The sequence below is a fragment of the Trachypithecus francoisi genome, unplaced genomic scaffold (assembly GCF_009764315.1).
Source record: "Trachypithecus francoisi isolate TF-2019V2 unplaced genomic scaffold, Tfra_2.0 Lachesis_group0, whole genome shotgun sequence".
NCBI lineage: Eukaryota > Metazoa > Chordata > Mammalia > Primates > Cercopithecidae > Trachypithecus > Trachypithecus francoisi.
This window is the reverse complement of record NW_022681453.1, coordinates 13,558,231-13,572,210: the sequence shown is the minus strand read 5'-3', so window position 1 is coordinate 13,572,210 and position 13,980 is coordinate 13,558,231. Positions and strand designations below refer to the sequence as shown.

General features: G+C 48.1%; 2 protein-coding genes across 3 annotated transcripts in view; both read left to right on the top strand.

Moving 5' to 3' along the window:
• Positions 1 to 4,862, top strand: part of FYCO1 (FYVE and coiled-coil domain autophagy adaptor 1) — an 80,158-nt gene extending 75,296 nt beyond the window's left edge. For both annotated transcript variants that reach the window (XM_033204706.1, XM_033204711.1), the window contains exon 18: positions 873 to 4,862. In XM_033204706.1, coding sequence (XP_033060597.1) covers positions 873 to 948 — 76 coding nt within the window. In that variant the 3' untranslated portion in view covers positions 949 to 4,862. The remainder of the gene's footprint in view (positions 1 to 872) is intronic.
• Positions 4,863 to 6,705: 1,843 nt separating this feature from the next.
• Positions 6,706 to 13,980, top strand: part of LZTFL1 (leucine zipper transcription factor like 1) — a 96,308-nt gene continuing 89,033 nt past the window's right edge. The window contains exon 1 of the mRNA XM_033204670.1: positions 6,706 to 7,320. The gene's annotated coding sequence lies outside the window, so the exon portion shown is untranslated. The remainder of the gene's footprint in view (positions 7,321 to 13,980) is intronic.

Genomic DNA, 13,980 nt, shown 5'->3' with positions numbered 1-13,980 from the left:
CACCCCAGGAGGGGTTGGAAGATGAACTTCCCACCTCACCCCCTCCTGCCCTCCCTACACTCCCCAGCGGAAATGAAAGCACTCCTGGAGTTAGCAGGACCTCATGGCATAGGCCTGTCATGGCCAGAGAGCTCTCTTTGGAGCCACCCTCTACCCCAAGAGTGGACATGAGCCCCAGCCCCTCTTGAACAGGATAGGGCAGTGGTTAGGAGAATGGGTTGGGGACCACCAGGCCTAAGCTCTGCTCTTCCCCCAACGGCCCTTAGTTGAGTCTCCATTTCCTACTCTGCAATGGCAGCCACACTGTGGTTTGATGGAGAGACCAAGGAGAGGTATGATGAGGGCAGAGCACCGTCCCAAGCCTGAGCAGGTTCCCAGTTACCCCTGGAGGTGGCCATGGTGCCATGACAAACTCTGGCCTTGGCCCCTTGAGGTCATCTCAGGGACCTGCTTGAGATTTCCAAACTATGGATGTCAGAACTGAGTTAGCTGCCAAGTCAGAAAAAATCCGTGCTGGCCTCCGCCATATGCCTCCTCCCATTGCCTGCTCCTCACCCCCCCATACACACAGTGTGCAGTCCCCACCGCCAGCTGCTTCAGAGCAGCCACGTGAGGGAGGTGACATTCACAGCCTGTGACCAAAAGGACATTTCTGTACTCAAGCCTCAGGAGAGTCCACAGTGATGTCCCGAGACCTCCTGACCCTCACAGGGAGAGAACTCCACTAGACAGACAGGAAATGGGGCACAGGGCTCCAGCACCCACACCCGACCAGGTCACTGCAGAGACCACAGAGGCCTCAGCAGCAGCTGCCACGCCTCAGACTTTCAGCTCTCAGGTAACACCCTCCCTTTCCATTTCTCTTTCCTCAGGTTTGTCTCTAAAAAGGTATTTTATCACTTGACAGTTGATCGGCCTGTGATCTACGATGGAAGTGATTTCCTGTAGCTTCAGCACCTCGGTAGCTTCACTTCATCCACAGGAAACACTACTCTTCCTCACCTGTCACATAAAGCATTTTTTTAAAACGTCAGCTGCTCCAAAATCATCAACTCTGCCCCTCTGGAAGAGAGGCCCCTGAGCTGCCCCTCAGAGGCAGCGTCCGGGGAGCACTTTGTGCTCAGCACTCTGCACCGGCCACTCTTAGCCCCCAAGGCTTTGAAGGGCTCAGGCAATGTTTCCATTAAGTAGAGACCCAGCTGTTCTCACACCCAAAGGGATGCTCTGCCAGAGGTGTAAACACCCAGGAGACCGTCAGCCTCTCCTGAGAGAACGGTTGGCACTAGGCCTCCTGTGGAGAGTTTCACGGGCAGGGGTGATCCCAACTTCTGCCTGTGGAGAGATTTTCTGCCCTGCCCCACCAGGGTCTCACATCTTGGAGACCTGAGCTGGGTGCCCTGGCCATGCCCTGTGGCTGTGACGCCCTCAGGTACTCCCGGGAAGAGGAGGCACACAGCCATCGCGTGAGTCAGGGTGCCAGGGAACCCTCCTGAGATCCTGACTAGCCTCCTCCAGTCATGTTCTTGTCCCTCACTGCCCCAGTAAGCTGGAGGCTGCTCCAGAACTCAGCAGTGTTGGAGGGGCCTCTAAGCTGCACTCTCTTCCTGGCCCTTTTGTTTGGGTGATTCTGTCCTCAAATAAAGCCCTTCACTCAGGCAGGCCTCTCCACAGCTCAAAGCATTGCCCTAAGAATCAGAAGTAAAGATAATCCGAGAACAAAACCCACTGTACTGGGGGCCTGCGGTGGCTGTGTGTACACTATGTCTAATGCCCAAATGCCAGCCAGTGTGGATGTCGTGACCACAGGGCAGGCTTGTGCATTGGCTTTAGAGCTACTCCTCAGCTGATGGCCCATGTTTGTTTATATAAATAAGAGCTTCTACACCGCCTGCAGACGTGTTTACTAATGATCATAGCCAGGATTAGAACCACTTTCAAACATTGGGGCCTTCTTAACAAAAGTCTTTGATAACTTAAAAACCAAAGTGACAGAGTAAACAGAGGCATGATGGATCCCTGGGCCCCACTCCCCTCCTGACAGGTTCCCCGACAGCCCATTTGCCCACTTCCCGCTGCTCAGCCCGCACCTGACCTCTAGGAGACATCCCCCCTTGAGGCAGAGAGATCCTGTTGCCTGTTCCCAGACAAGAATTAGTTAATCTTCCCTGTTCTCTGTGGTCCTTTTCTTCTCCAACAGCAGATAGCTCACCTTGGACAGCTCTTTGTTCCTTGTTCGTGGAACCAGCTGCCCGCAGTCAGGTCCCAGGTTCTTCCATGGGTGAACAAGCATCTGACAAAGGTCCTACTTTGGCCAGGGGTGAGGGAGAGAGCCCCAGGCAGGCTATCCAAGAATCTGAGAGCTGGGCCCAGCAATTTCTCCAGCTAGCCTTGTGACCCAAGTCCAGTCACACATTTCCCAAAGTTTCTCTTTGTCATAACCCTGGTCTGGCTGGTTTTGAGGGCTTGAGAATGGGTCAGGAACTCCAGGCGAAGTCCAACAGAGACCCCAAACCCACCACACACCAGCAGCCACAGCCTCACCACCAGCAAAGAGGACTATTGTGGGGCCACAGCTGAGGAATCATTTCTGGAATGGACTCAGACCTTTGAACAGGAAAGTTGGGCACTTCCAGTCAGTTGAAACAAAGCATAAGGAATGGGGAATAGAACCTTTCAAAGAGGTTGCCCAGAGAAAAGCTGGGCCTCTTGCATTTGGCTTCCTTGGAGCAGCCTCTTCTGGCAGAAAGCCATCAGGTGCTCAATCATCTTCCCCTGGCCAAGGCTCTGACCATGCTTAATATTGGAATAGAAGTGGCCAGGCCCCCAGCGACTCTTCTTGGCCTCATGTTTGTCCTCACAGGCATGCCACATGGCCTGAGATGATTCAGAGCAAATCATGCTAACTTTGAATCCATCCAGCCTCTTGCAAAAGATAATCAGGAGTCAGCTTGTTCACTGTAAGAAAGAAACTAATGAAAGAGAACCCAGAGCAATCTAGAATCTTTGAGTGCTTAGCTTTCTGAGGATACTGCGGAGACTCTGGCCAAGCTGATGACCTTCTGAAGTGTCATTGGCACCATATGCAACAAGAACCACGATTCACCGAGTGGCTGACAGGTTTGGGGCCCGGGACATTCCATCTGAGGTCCTTTCTGAACATGTCACTCACCACAGCAGAAGACTAGTTGCAGCTTACCCAGAACCACTCCTCCAGGAGAGCTGGGTGTCTCGTGTGCACCACCTTCAGCGCTGACTGCCGTTGTTCAAAGAAAGCCTTTGCTGCATTCGGAGGACTGCCCCGTGCCCCGAGGTGACTTCCTAACTATGTGGTTTCATTAGCAAATTTATTTTTTGTGCTGGGTGGACATTTGTATTTTGTTAGGTTGCTGTTCAAGCTCAAGTTTGCTGTGCTCTCTGCAGCTACAGAACATCTTGGCATATTTAAGAGTGGCTTTTATAAATAGCTTTATTCTGATTTTAATCAGATTCCCAACTTTACTGAGAATTAAGGACTGGGGTACTTTTTAAAAAATGCAAATAACAATTGAAGAACCACTGCTGCAGTTGGTAACCCTGGCTAGACTGAATTACACTAGAAATCAGCCAGAAGGAAGCGTCCTTGGGATCCCAGATCACTCTTTAAAAAAAAAGGAGGGGGGAGGGTGAGCAGCCCCTTGATGGCTCATCTCTCTGCATAACAGTCACGTCTTCATATTGATACCAGATGCCTTCTTCATCATGCCACTGAAGCCACTCACCACCTTCAAGAATATACCAACCTCTGTCAGACGCACTTAGCTGCAAACAAGGAGGCACGTTTGGCACAAAGTGTCCTCCAGGTCCAAGTGGACTCTACAGAGTGCTTGACTTCAACACACTGGACTCCAGGTGGACTGGACCAAGAGCAGGCAAAGACATGGGCACTGAAAAACTCCACAGGGTTTGGAAAATAGAAATGAAGAGCCACATCATATAACTCAAGAATAGATAGTGTTTTGGAAATTTTAAAATTATCATCTAAGGTGTGAAACTATTTCAGGCCCAAATGAAAGGAAATCCCCATTTGGGGATGAAATCACAGAGCCTGTGTTTTGTGATATGGTTGGATGTCCACTGATGAAATTTTAAAGAAGTTTCATTTTTAGAAGTGTACCTGATTTCATTTTTTAAAGTGCACATGATTCTACATGTGAGAATTCTTTAGGCCAAGAAACTGTCCTTGGCTCAGAGGTGTTGGGAATTAAAGCAGAGAGAAGCCATTCGTGATGCTGAGAACCAAGGATGGTCATGTACACAAAGACCATGGAGACGGCCATTCTTGTTTACAAAACACTTACCAAGAAAGCACTTTGTAGGGGAACCTTAGTAAATTCTCATTTCATTACGTTTCTTCCAAGGAAACAGGAGAGACTGAATTAATAATTCTCTCTTTCCTCTTAAGCACTTTTAAAATAATAAAGTATATCTTGAAATTTTAGGAGGCATCTCTGATTTAAAAAAAAGAAAAAAGAAAAAAAAGAAAGGCTGCTTGACGTATGTTATCCAGAGACACTCTGCCTCTGGTGGCTGCAGAGCAACTCCCAAGCCTCATTTGGAAGGCTTAACATTTGGAATTGCACTTTAATTGATTAATCCTCAATTCATGTGGCCTTACGGGATGGTGGGTCTGGGACCCCAATTCATTCTTATCTGCCAAAGAATTATCTAGAAGCACATCAAACACCAGCACCCCACCTGCACAATGGGGGTGGAAAACTTTTGTATCCCTAAGCATATTATTTTCTAGTGTCTGCCATGCCATGTGGAAATACTTTATTTTTTAACCTCAGGATTTAAATAAAGTAAACACTACGACATTTAGACATTTGTCTCTCATTTTTGGGGGATATAAAGTGCATGACAAAGTTATCCAGAGCTGAGTTGGAGTTGAGCTGTGCTGCTGGGAAATAGAGCATCTTTTATGGTGGCTTTTCAGGGGGCCTTTAGCCAGCAGATGTTCTGGGAAGTTTCCAAGTGGCCTGGCACCTGGCTACTTCCGGCCTGCTGTGAGGGTGGTGTTTAGCCCTGCCTGAGACAGCCTTTCAGTCCATGCTGCTATGCCCTATGGGCTTCTAGCCCTCAGCTCAAATGTCCAGATCTCCCAGGGCACCCACAGAGCATTTCGAACAAAGAACAGACATCTGAGTTTACCGGAACAGTGGGGCTGGGGAGAAGCATCATGGATGGCCTAAAACCACGATTAGTCAATATGAGGTACAAAGCTGGGCAAGACTGCCAGGCCAAGATGGCTGGCAGAGGAAGAAGTCAGCCCTCCCATTCCCGCATACCCTTCTCTGGCTGGGTCAGCAAAGAGCCTGGACAGAGGCCCAGAGGGGCGTGTCCTGGTCAGTGCTGGATGTTGGACTGAGCTCAGGCTGGGCAGCCCACCCACACTCACCTCACACCCCCACTCCACGGATGACCAGGGCTGTGTCCATGGAGTGCTCTGCGCCTCAAAAGAACACCTCCCCACACTGCCCTTTCACTGCCCTTCCTCCGCCAGCCCTCTCCTGCTGCCAGACTTTCGTTTGACCTCTTCTTTAATCTTTTACTCCATGGAAGAAGTCACATTTTCTGTAACTCTGGTTCTCTCCCAAGGGTAAAAGACAGTGTCTCCTTCATCTTTATCTTCATCTCCCTCCTCCCTTCCCTCCCCACCGCAGCAGGAAACATGCCAGGCAGGAAAGGACTCAAAAAACACTGAATTGACCTCACGGGTCAGTCCCAGTGCCCTGGGTCAGCCAAAAAGTCATCGGCATTCCCATTGGCAACTAACTCTGCTAGGAATAGAGGTTCCTGAAACACTGCAGTGGCAGGGAAGGGAAAGGGTGGGCCTGCAGGAGGAGATATGGGCAATGATAGCTGGTCACTCAGTCACACTCCCTGCACCCCCTCTTATGTCAAAGGTGCCCTCGGGCCGGGCACAGGGCTCACGCCTGTAATCCCAACACTTCAGGAGTCCAAGGGAGGAGGATTGCTTGAGCCCACGGGTTCGAGACCACTGGGCAACACAGTGAGACCCCATCTCTACATTTTTTTTTAGCCAGGTGTGGTGGTGCATGTCTATAGTCCCACTCAGTAGAGGCTGCAGTGAACCAAGATCGTGCCACTCCACGAGTGACAGAGTGAGGCCGTTTCTCAAAAAAATAAAAAGGTGCCCTCAAATCAAGTCTCTGTCTAGTAACCAGGTTGAAGTAATGGCAGATAGTTACTCCAACTGCCCCAAATGACACAGCCAGAGAGTTTCTTTGTTAATACAACAGTCCTTCCTGAGGTTTGGGGGTCTCATGGGCTGGGGGCTAGCACAAGAAACAGTTGAGACACACGTAGATGTGTGTGCTGTGCATCTGGGGCTGGGATCTGGGGACTTCCAGGTCAAAATCCTCCATTGCGTCTCACCCCACCCTGCTAAACTGCAGAGTAACTCAAGATGACCCAAGCCTTTGCTGGAGGATTTCCAAGCCCTCCACTTGATTCCAGGTAGTCTGGGCCCAGATCAGTGTCCGCAGACTCTGTGGCACATAGAGGTGCCCCCCGCTCCCTGCCACGGCTGCCGGGTGAGGGCTGAGGATGCAGAGACTCCCGGGTGATTCAGAAAGCTCCTCGCAGCAAGGTCAGCCCTTTCAGTTTGAAGATGCGTGGGAAAAATCTCTTGCCACCCACACACATCTGAGGAACAAACAGATGGTGAAACCAGTAGCCCAAGATGAGAAAACGGACTTTTTTTTGAGACAGCAGTTGAAGCTGAAGCCTCAAAAGCCAGGGGGAAAGCATAGCGATTATGAAAGACATTCATAGTGGGTTAGGGGTGAGAGAAAGGTCAGCCTTTTACTTTTCCCACACCTGCTGGTTTCTGAAGAAGGATGGTAACGCGAGCAGAAGGGTGATGGCCAACCTCTGGGCTTTGATGTGTGTCCCCTCCTCGCCTGCCCCCATCCTGCAAGCTCTGGGGAGGTCGGAGACTAGTGTGGTTTCCTCACGCCTCCCACCATGCTGGCACTGAGGTTATCTCAGAGTTGACAGCCCCATCTGAAGCCTGGAATGAATTAAGTCTTTTTCATCTAAAAAATGAACAAAACCTGAGATGCGTGAGTGTCCTTACCAAAAGGAAGCCCTCTTTTCTAGAACAGGTCTGTCTTCAGGCCTGTGGGTCCATAGAATCATCACAGAAAAAGTGATTTCAGGAGGCCTCCCCGCCTTCTGTTCCCAAGGCCGACTCTGACTGAGCCTCGGAGGAGAGAAGGAAGCCATTTCCAGAAGGCCAAAACATCCATCTTCCAGGTCAGTGGGGCAGGTGCTGTCTTCTCCCTGGCTTGAGAAAGGAAAGCTGGTGAGGGAGAACAGTGGGGGTGGGGTTGGGGATAAAAGATAGGAGAGCAAAGAAGTGATGAGAAAAGAGGGGTAACAGAAAGGGCCTCCCCAAAGGCTGCAGGGAGGGCTGGACCCAGGGCTGGTTAGCAGAAGCCATCTTTCTCATTGGAAGAAAGTGGCAGTGAGAAATGACAGTGTCGGTGTGGCTGAAGCTGCCCGGTGCATCTGGTGGAGGCAGCACTTTAATGTAAGCAAGCCTGGACCGTTGAGGGAACAGACACCAAAGGCAGTGACTGCCGATGTGGAAAGACAAGCCAGTTTGTTCCTCTGCCTCGGAGGTGGCTTCAGGGCCCTGCAAGCTTTCACAAACAGGGTCCTGCATGCTTTCACAAGCAGCTGGGGCAACAGCCTCAGTCCAGTCCTCCCACGAGGCTTGTGAAAGAGAGACGGGGTTCCTATGTGGAACCCAAGGTCTTGGAAGAGGCAGCTCCTCTCCACCAGCAGGGACGCCACCCAGCTGTTGGGTGGTCTCAGAAAGAGGAGCACACATTCATGCCCTGAAGGTGACCAGTGGAAGAAGGACAGGGAGACCAGAACTGGTCCTGGATCAGGCCCCCATCTTCTTTGGTTATGCAAGTTTCAGGTATTGAGCGATCAGGAAAAGCCCAGGACTCAAACATGGCTCATTTTTGCTCCAGAGTCAACTGTTCATTTATTCGGTGTCCGTAAATAAAAGGAAGTTGCAGAGAGATTCTTAGAAGAAGGTTTTCTCTTGCTTTAGTTACCTGAGGGCCTATTAAAATGCAGATCCAGCCAGGTGTGGTGGCTCACGTCTATAATCCCAGCATTTTGGGTGACCGAGGCAGGAGGATCACTTGAGGCCAGGAGTTCGAGGCCAGCCTGTGTAACATAGGGAGACCCCGTCTCTACCAAAAAAATTCAAATATTAGCCAGGTGCCTGTAGTCCCAGCTACTGGGGAGACTGAGGTGGGAGAATCCCTTAAGCCTGGGAGTTTGAGGCTGCAACTGTGATGGCCCCACCGCACTCTAGCCTGGGTGACACAGTGAGACCCTGTCTCAAAAAAAAAAAAAAAAAATGCAGATCCGTGGGCACCACTCATTTCAATTCTGGTTCATCAAGTCAGGTCCATTCACAGGTCCTCCAGGTGAGGCTGGAGCAGGTGGTCCTGGTGAGCATTGCTGCGTCACCACTGATTTGATTAGAACTTAAGGAAAGGAGGAAATAAACTAATTGATCTGTCTCCTAATTTAACTCTCCCAATAATCCTTGAATCTTGGAACTAGGCCATCTTCCTCAAATCCATTAGCCCAAGCACTAGGGTGCAATGATGGAAATTTCAGTCTTGGAGAGGAGGATGTTTCTAAATGAATCCCCTGGTATAAAACTATTCTAAGGGTAAAATGATTTACAACCATAACTTTTTTATGGCTTATATTTTTATTCAAGGGGTCTGGTGCCAACTGGCAGATCATTTGTGAGTGGAAAAACATCCCCTTCCCCAAATCCAGAAGAGTTCCATGCATGTCCAAATTTTAAGAAATGGAGAAAGTATCCAGGGTTATGGGCTGGGGAGATCAGGTTAAGAAGGAGTTCCTAAGCTGGTCCATACACAGAATCAAAGGTCTTTGAAAATGGGTGGGCAAAAAATGGCATCTTTACCCTAACTACTAACTAAAATTTAAGTCTTCCTTCAATTATGAATAGAGACAACATGCCACACTAGTATTAGCAAGACCTGTCACTTTGTCACCAGTAGAAATGGCAGATATTTTCATATTACATGACAATTTCTGCAGACTCTCAAAATATCATTTATGTTTATTTCCACTCTGAAATGAAGGTTGTCATTAGATCTGATAGATTTTATGTAATGCATTAGTAAAGAGACAGATGTTTTACTAGTTCATATATCTGCTTTAATACTTGGAGAATTGTATTTCCATTTAATTGGTTTGTAATTCCATTTATTTTATTGTTTGCATTTTAAAACATTCTGAGAAAGGGGCTATAGGCTTTGTCAGATTGTCAAAGGTGTGGATGAGGCCACAAAAAAAAAAAAAAGAAGTTAAGGATCTTTGGGTTGTGGCAGGTCCTCATGAAAAACAAGAGAAAGATCAGCTCATTGCAGCACTGGTTTGTTAATAGTAACGATAGTAGCATTGTTTAATTTGTTTAATTGTATAATTTGCTAGGCTCTTGCTGTAAGTCAACCTGCTTTTACAGATGAGGAACCAAGACCCAGGGAAGATGGTAAGTCTGAACCATTTACAGAACATGTTACTGCTACTGCATTATGCTGAGACAACTGTAGGAATGGTTTTCTCTAAACCATTCTCATTTTACTTGAATATAGATTATCTGATGATTTATAAAAAACTGTTCCATAAACCAGGATTTGCTATGGCAGCCCTTGACCTTCAGACCTTTACTATGATTGTTAATACTAAAGGCTTTATCAGTTACCTGTTGCCAGAATAAAGCTGCATTGTTCTGCATTATTTGAAGTTGGACAACCTCAAAACCATGGGTTAAATTACTAAAGATTTATTTAGCTCACGAATATGCAGGTTGACTGGGGGCTCTGGACTCTTGGTGGGCTCACTCCCTTGTCTGTCCGTGGTCAGCTATGCCTTGAGGCTGTGCTCCCTCGTGTCTGAGGGTTGGCTGCTCATTGGCTAATCGTGGCTGGAGTTGACTCCTACATCTGTGGTCAGCTGGTCAAAGGAAGGCTGGCTAGTCTAGGATGGTCTTGGCCAGATAACTTGGCTGTACTCCACGTGGTCTCCCTGACTCCAACAGGATAGCCTGGGCTTATTCAGATGGCCGCTGAGCAGGTTTCCAAGAGAGTGAGTACAAGTGCCCGAGCTTCACAAAGCCCAGTCTCAGACCTGGCGCATCATTTCAACAGTGTTCTGTTGGTCAGAACAAGTCATAGGCCAGCCCAGATTCCAGGTGTGGGCAAAGGGACTCCTCTGGATGGGAGGAACTGCAAGGTCACTTTATAAAGGGCACAGGGACAGTGAGGGGTAGAGAATTAGGACCATTTTTGTAATAATTCTACCAAAGAGTCAGATAATCTTCCCTTCTTGCACATATTGACACTTCAATTTTCATCCTCAGTAAAACATCCGCCTTCTCCTGCAGATACACTCATACAAGTACACAAAAATACACACAACACTCTTCATGGCCACAATGTCTGTGATAGCAAAAAAACAGGAAAGAGTTTGTTCAAAGTGGGTTGGATTGAAGCAATATATGACGGCACCCTGGGAGACTGTGTAATGAACACTACTCACACCCACGCAACATTTCCTGGCAAAGACGCTGGACACAGCAGTGGCTGCCTCGGCAGATGGAGCTGTGGGGCTTTGGAGTTGGTGGCAGGAATAAGATGCTTTTAGTTGTCTCTTTATACCTTTTTATGTCGTATGAAGTACTTTTATTCGGTTTCAGTTTATCTTTTAAACTGTGAAAACTAATTTCTAAAAAGACATTCACGTCATCTTATGGCCATCTCAAATTCCCAGTAAAAAACCAAATGCCCAATTCCTATATGCTAGAGTCATTACACAGTTGTTAATGTCTTTCTGCATTCACCAAAGGGGTGACTTACTCACCAGCCAAGCTGAACGGCATAAAGCCATGAGCAGGGAGGGCCTGGGAGGAAGCCACAATATGGCCAGGGTTCCTCTTCCCCTGCCTAGGGGCTGGCCCAGCTAGGGCCCCCTGTCCTCCTGACTCAGGGCCTCTGTGAGAAGTGCTATATCCAGATCATATGGTGCAAACTGACCACTGGAACATCAGTACTTGAACTTCAACTGGGGAGAAAGTACAACAGCCTGTAAGAGGTTGGGTTCTAGAATCAGAAAGACATGGATCCAACTCCTGGTGCCACTACCTACTTCCTGTGGTTTGGGACAAGTCACTTCGCTACTCTGTGCCTCAAAAATGTGATAGCTGTTATCATTGAGAAAGACGTCCACACCTTGTCCAATCCCTTTTACTCTCTTGGCTCTTTTGCTTCCTTCTGGGCATTAGTCAACTAGTCAAGTTGGGGGACTGAGTGATTGGGGTCATTGAAAGATGAGTTAATTTACAGAGCAGCCCCCTTTGATGATTTTAAAACATGGCCCCAGAGTTATCTGACACCCTTCCTGTAAGAGGTGGAGTCTTGACTCCCTTGACTCCGGGCTGGCCTCTGGCTGCTCTGACCAGTGGAAGAGCAGAGGGACACTGTGGCTTCTGGTGCCATGTCAGAAAAGGACCTGCAACTTCCCCCTGGTTTTCTTGCATGGGGAAGCCAGCTGCCATGTAAAAGGTCTGAGTACCTTAAGCCCTCCCTGCTGAAGCGGCCGTGTGCTGGGGCCCTACTCGGCAGCCAGCATTAACTACTGGCCCTAGGGCATGGCCCTCCAAGTCAAGCTTTCCAGTGGCCACAGCCCCAGCCAATATCTGACTGCAGCCACACGAGAGACCCCAAGCTAGATATGCCCTCCTGAGCCCCTTCCAAATTCGTGGCCCACAAAATGGGGAATAAAATAAAATGGTTATTGTTTTTATAACACCAAATTTTGTGGCAACAGTTACCAGGACACAGCTGAATTAAATACAAGCAAGGTTCTTAGAATCACTTCTTTCATTTAATTACAAATGGGCCAAAATGAGATCATCTAAATATTTTTGTTTGTTTTATTGGATTACTCCTGACATTTTATCACAGCAAACCTGACGCAAGTTTCGCCTACACATCATTTTTCCACATCCTCACTTTCCATTCATTTGCTCCTCAGCCAGTCACAGGCTGCCTTGTTGATGCCTGGGAAGCTGCTCCTAGCCAGGTCGCTGCCAGCTTCCACTCTCTCTTGACCTCAGCTCTTCCCATGCTCATGGCTACCATCTTCCAGGTAGCATCCCCGGTCTTGCTCTCTGCTGATCCTCCCCTCCCAGAGGCAGCACCACCAGCCACCCAAATGTGCAGATTCAAAACCCAAGTCATCCTTGATTCCTTCCTTTCTCTCAATTCTAACCTTCACCATTGTGTCTACCCCCAGAGTAAGTCAAAAGCCATCCATCTCTCTACACCACAACCACCACCTTCACTCCAACTCCGCCACCATCATCTTTTTCCTGAACAACTGCAACAGCTCCTGACTGGCCTCCCTGCTTCCTTGCACTGCCCCTAACCGCCAGCCACCACCCTTCTTCACCTGGGGGCTTTAGAGATCTTTAAAACATGAATTGGATCATGCCACACCCCACTTACAAATCTTCCTGAAGTGGAATAAATCAAAATTCATCATTTGTGCCAGAACAGCGCCCCACCTTCCTCTCCCATCTGACTTCCCTCTCACTCATAACCCTCCAATCACCAATGGCTCTTCTTTTAGCCATTTAACTCTGATGATCATTTTCCTGGCTCAGAGACACCTGTGAGAATTAGGGGTGATGGTCCCACCTCATTTCAGGCAACATCAGTTTTCCTGTGGTCCTTAGAGACTTCCTGGTTTCCAAAAGTTGAACAAGAGAAACCCTGGAGCTCACTGCGGCCTTTATCAACCTCTGCAGAGCATTCTGAGCCACTTGGATGATTACCCCAACTGAGAAAGTGCCACCCATGGCATGAGACCTTTCCGAGCTTGCTGCTCTATCCCCAGGGGACTCTGTCCCTCCTTCGGTTCCTTTGGTGAGTGGTGGCCTAACCACACAGAGGAAGAGTCCATCTAGTCTCCATTTCTTATTTTAATTTTTTAAAATTGTGATTTGGGGTTTTATAAGGATAAGAGCATGAGTTTTTAGGGGAATTGCATGATGTCTTGGATTTGCTTTAAAATACTACAGGAAACTTTTTTTTAAAAGGAAGAAGGTAAGGAAGGAAAAAGAAGGGAGAGAGCAGATGAAACAAAGAAGAGGAAAGGAAAGAAAATTGGGAAGTGTAGCTGAAACCAAAACTGGACAGAATGTTAATCATTATTGAAGCTGGGTGAGGGGGATGTGGATGTTCATTATACCAGCCATCCCCAACCTTTTTGGCACCAGGGACCAGTTTCATGGAAGACAATTTTTCCATGGACCTGCAGCATTGGTGGAGAGGTGATTTTGGGATGATTCAAGCATGTTACATCTATTGTGCACTTTATATTATTATGACATTGTAATGTATAATGAGATAATTATACAACTCACCATAACGTAGAATCAATGGGAGGCCTGAACTTGTTTTCCTGCAACTAGACGATCTCATCAGGGGGTGATGGGAGACAGTGACAGATCATCAGGCATTAGATTCTCATAAGGAGTGCATAGCCTAGGTCCCTTGCATGTTCACAATAGGTTTGTGCTCCTATGAGAATCTAATGTCGCCACTGATCTGACAGGTGGCGGAGCTCAGGTGGTGATGTGGGTGATGGGGAGCAGCTGTAAATACAGACGAAGCTTCACTCACCTGCCTGCCACTCACCTCCTCCTGTGCAGCCTGGTTCCTAACAGGCTGCAGAGCAGTAGTGGTCTGTGGCCCGGAGGTTGGGGACCCCTGCATTAATACTATTCCCTCTGCTTTTGTGTATGTTTTTAAATTTCTGTAATTAAAAAGTTTAAAAAGGAAAGAA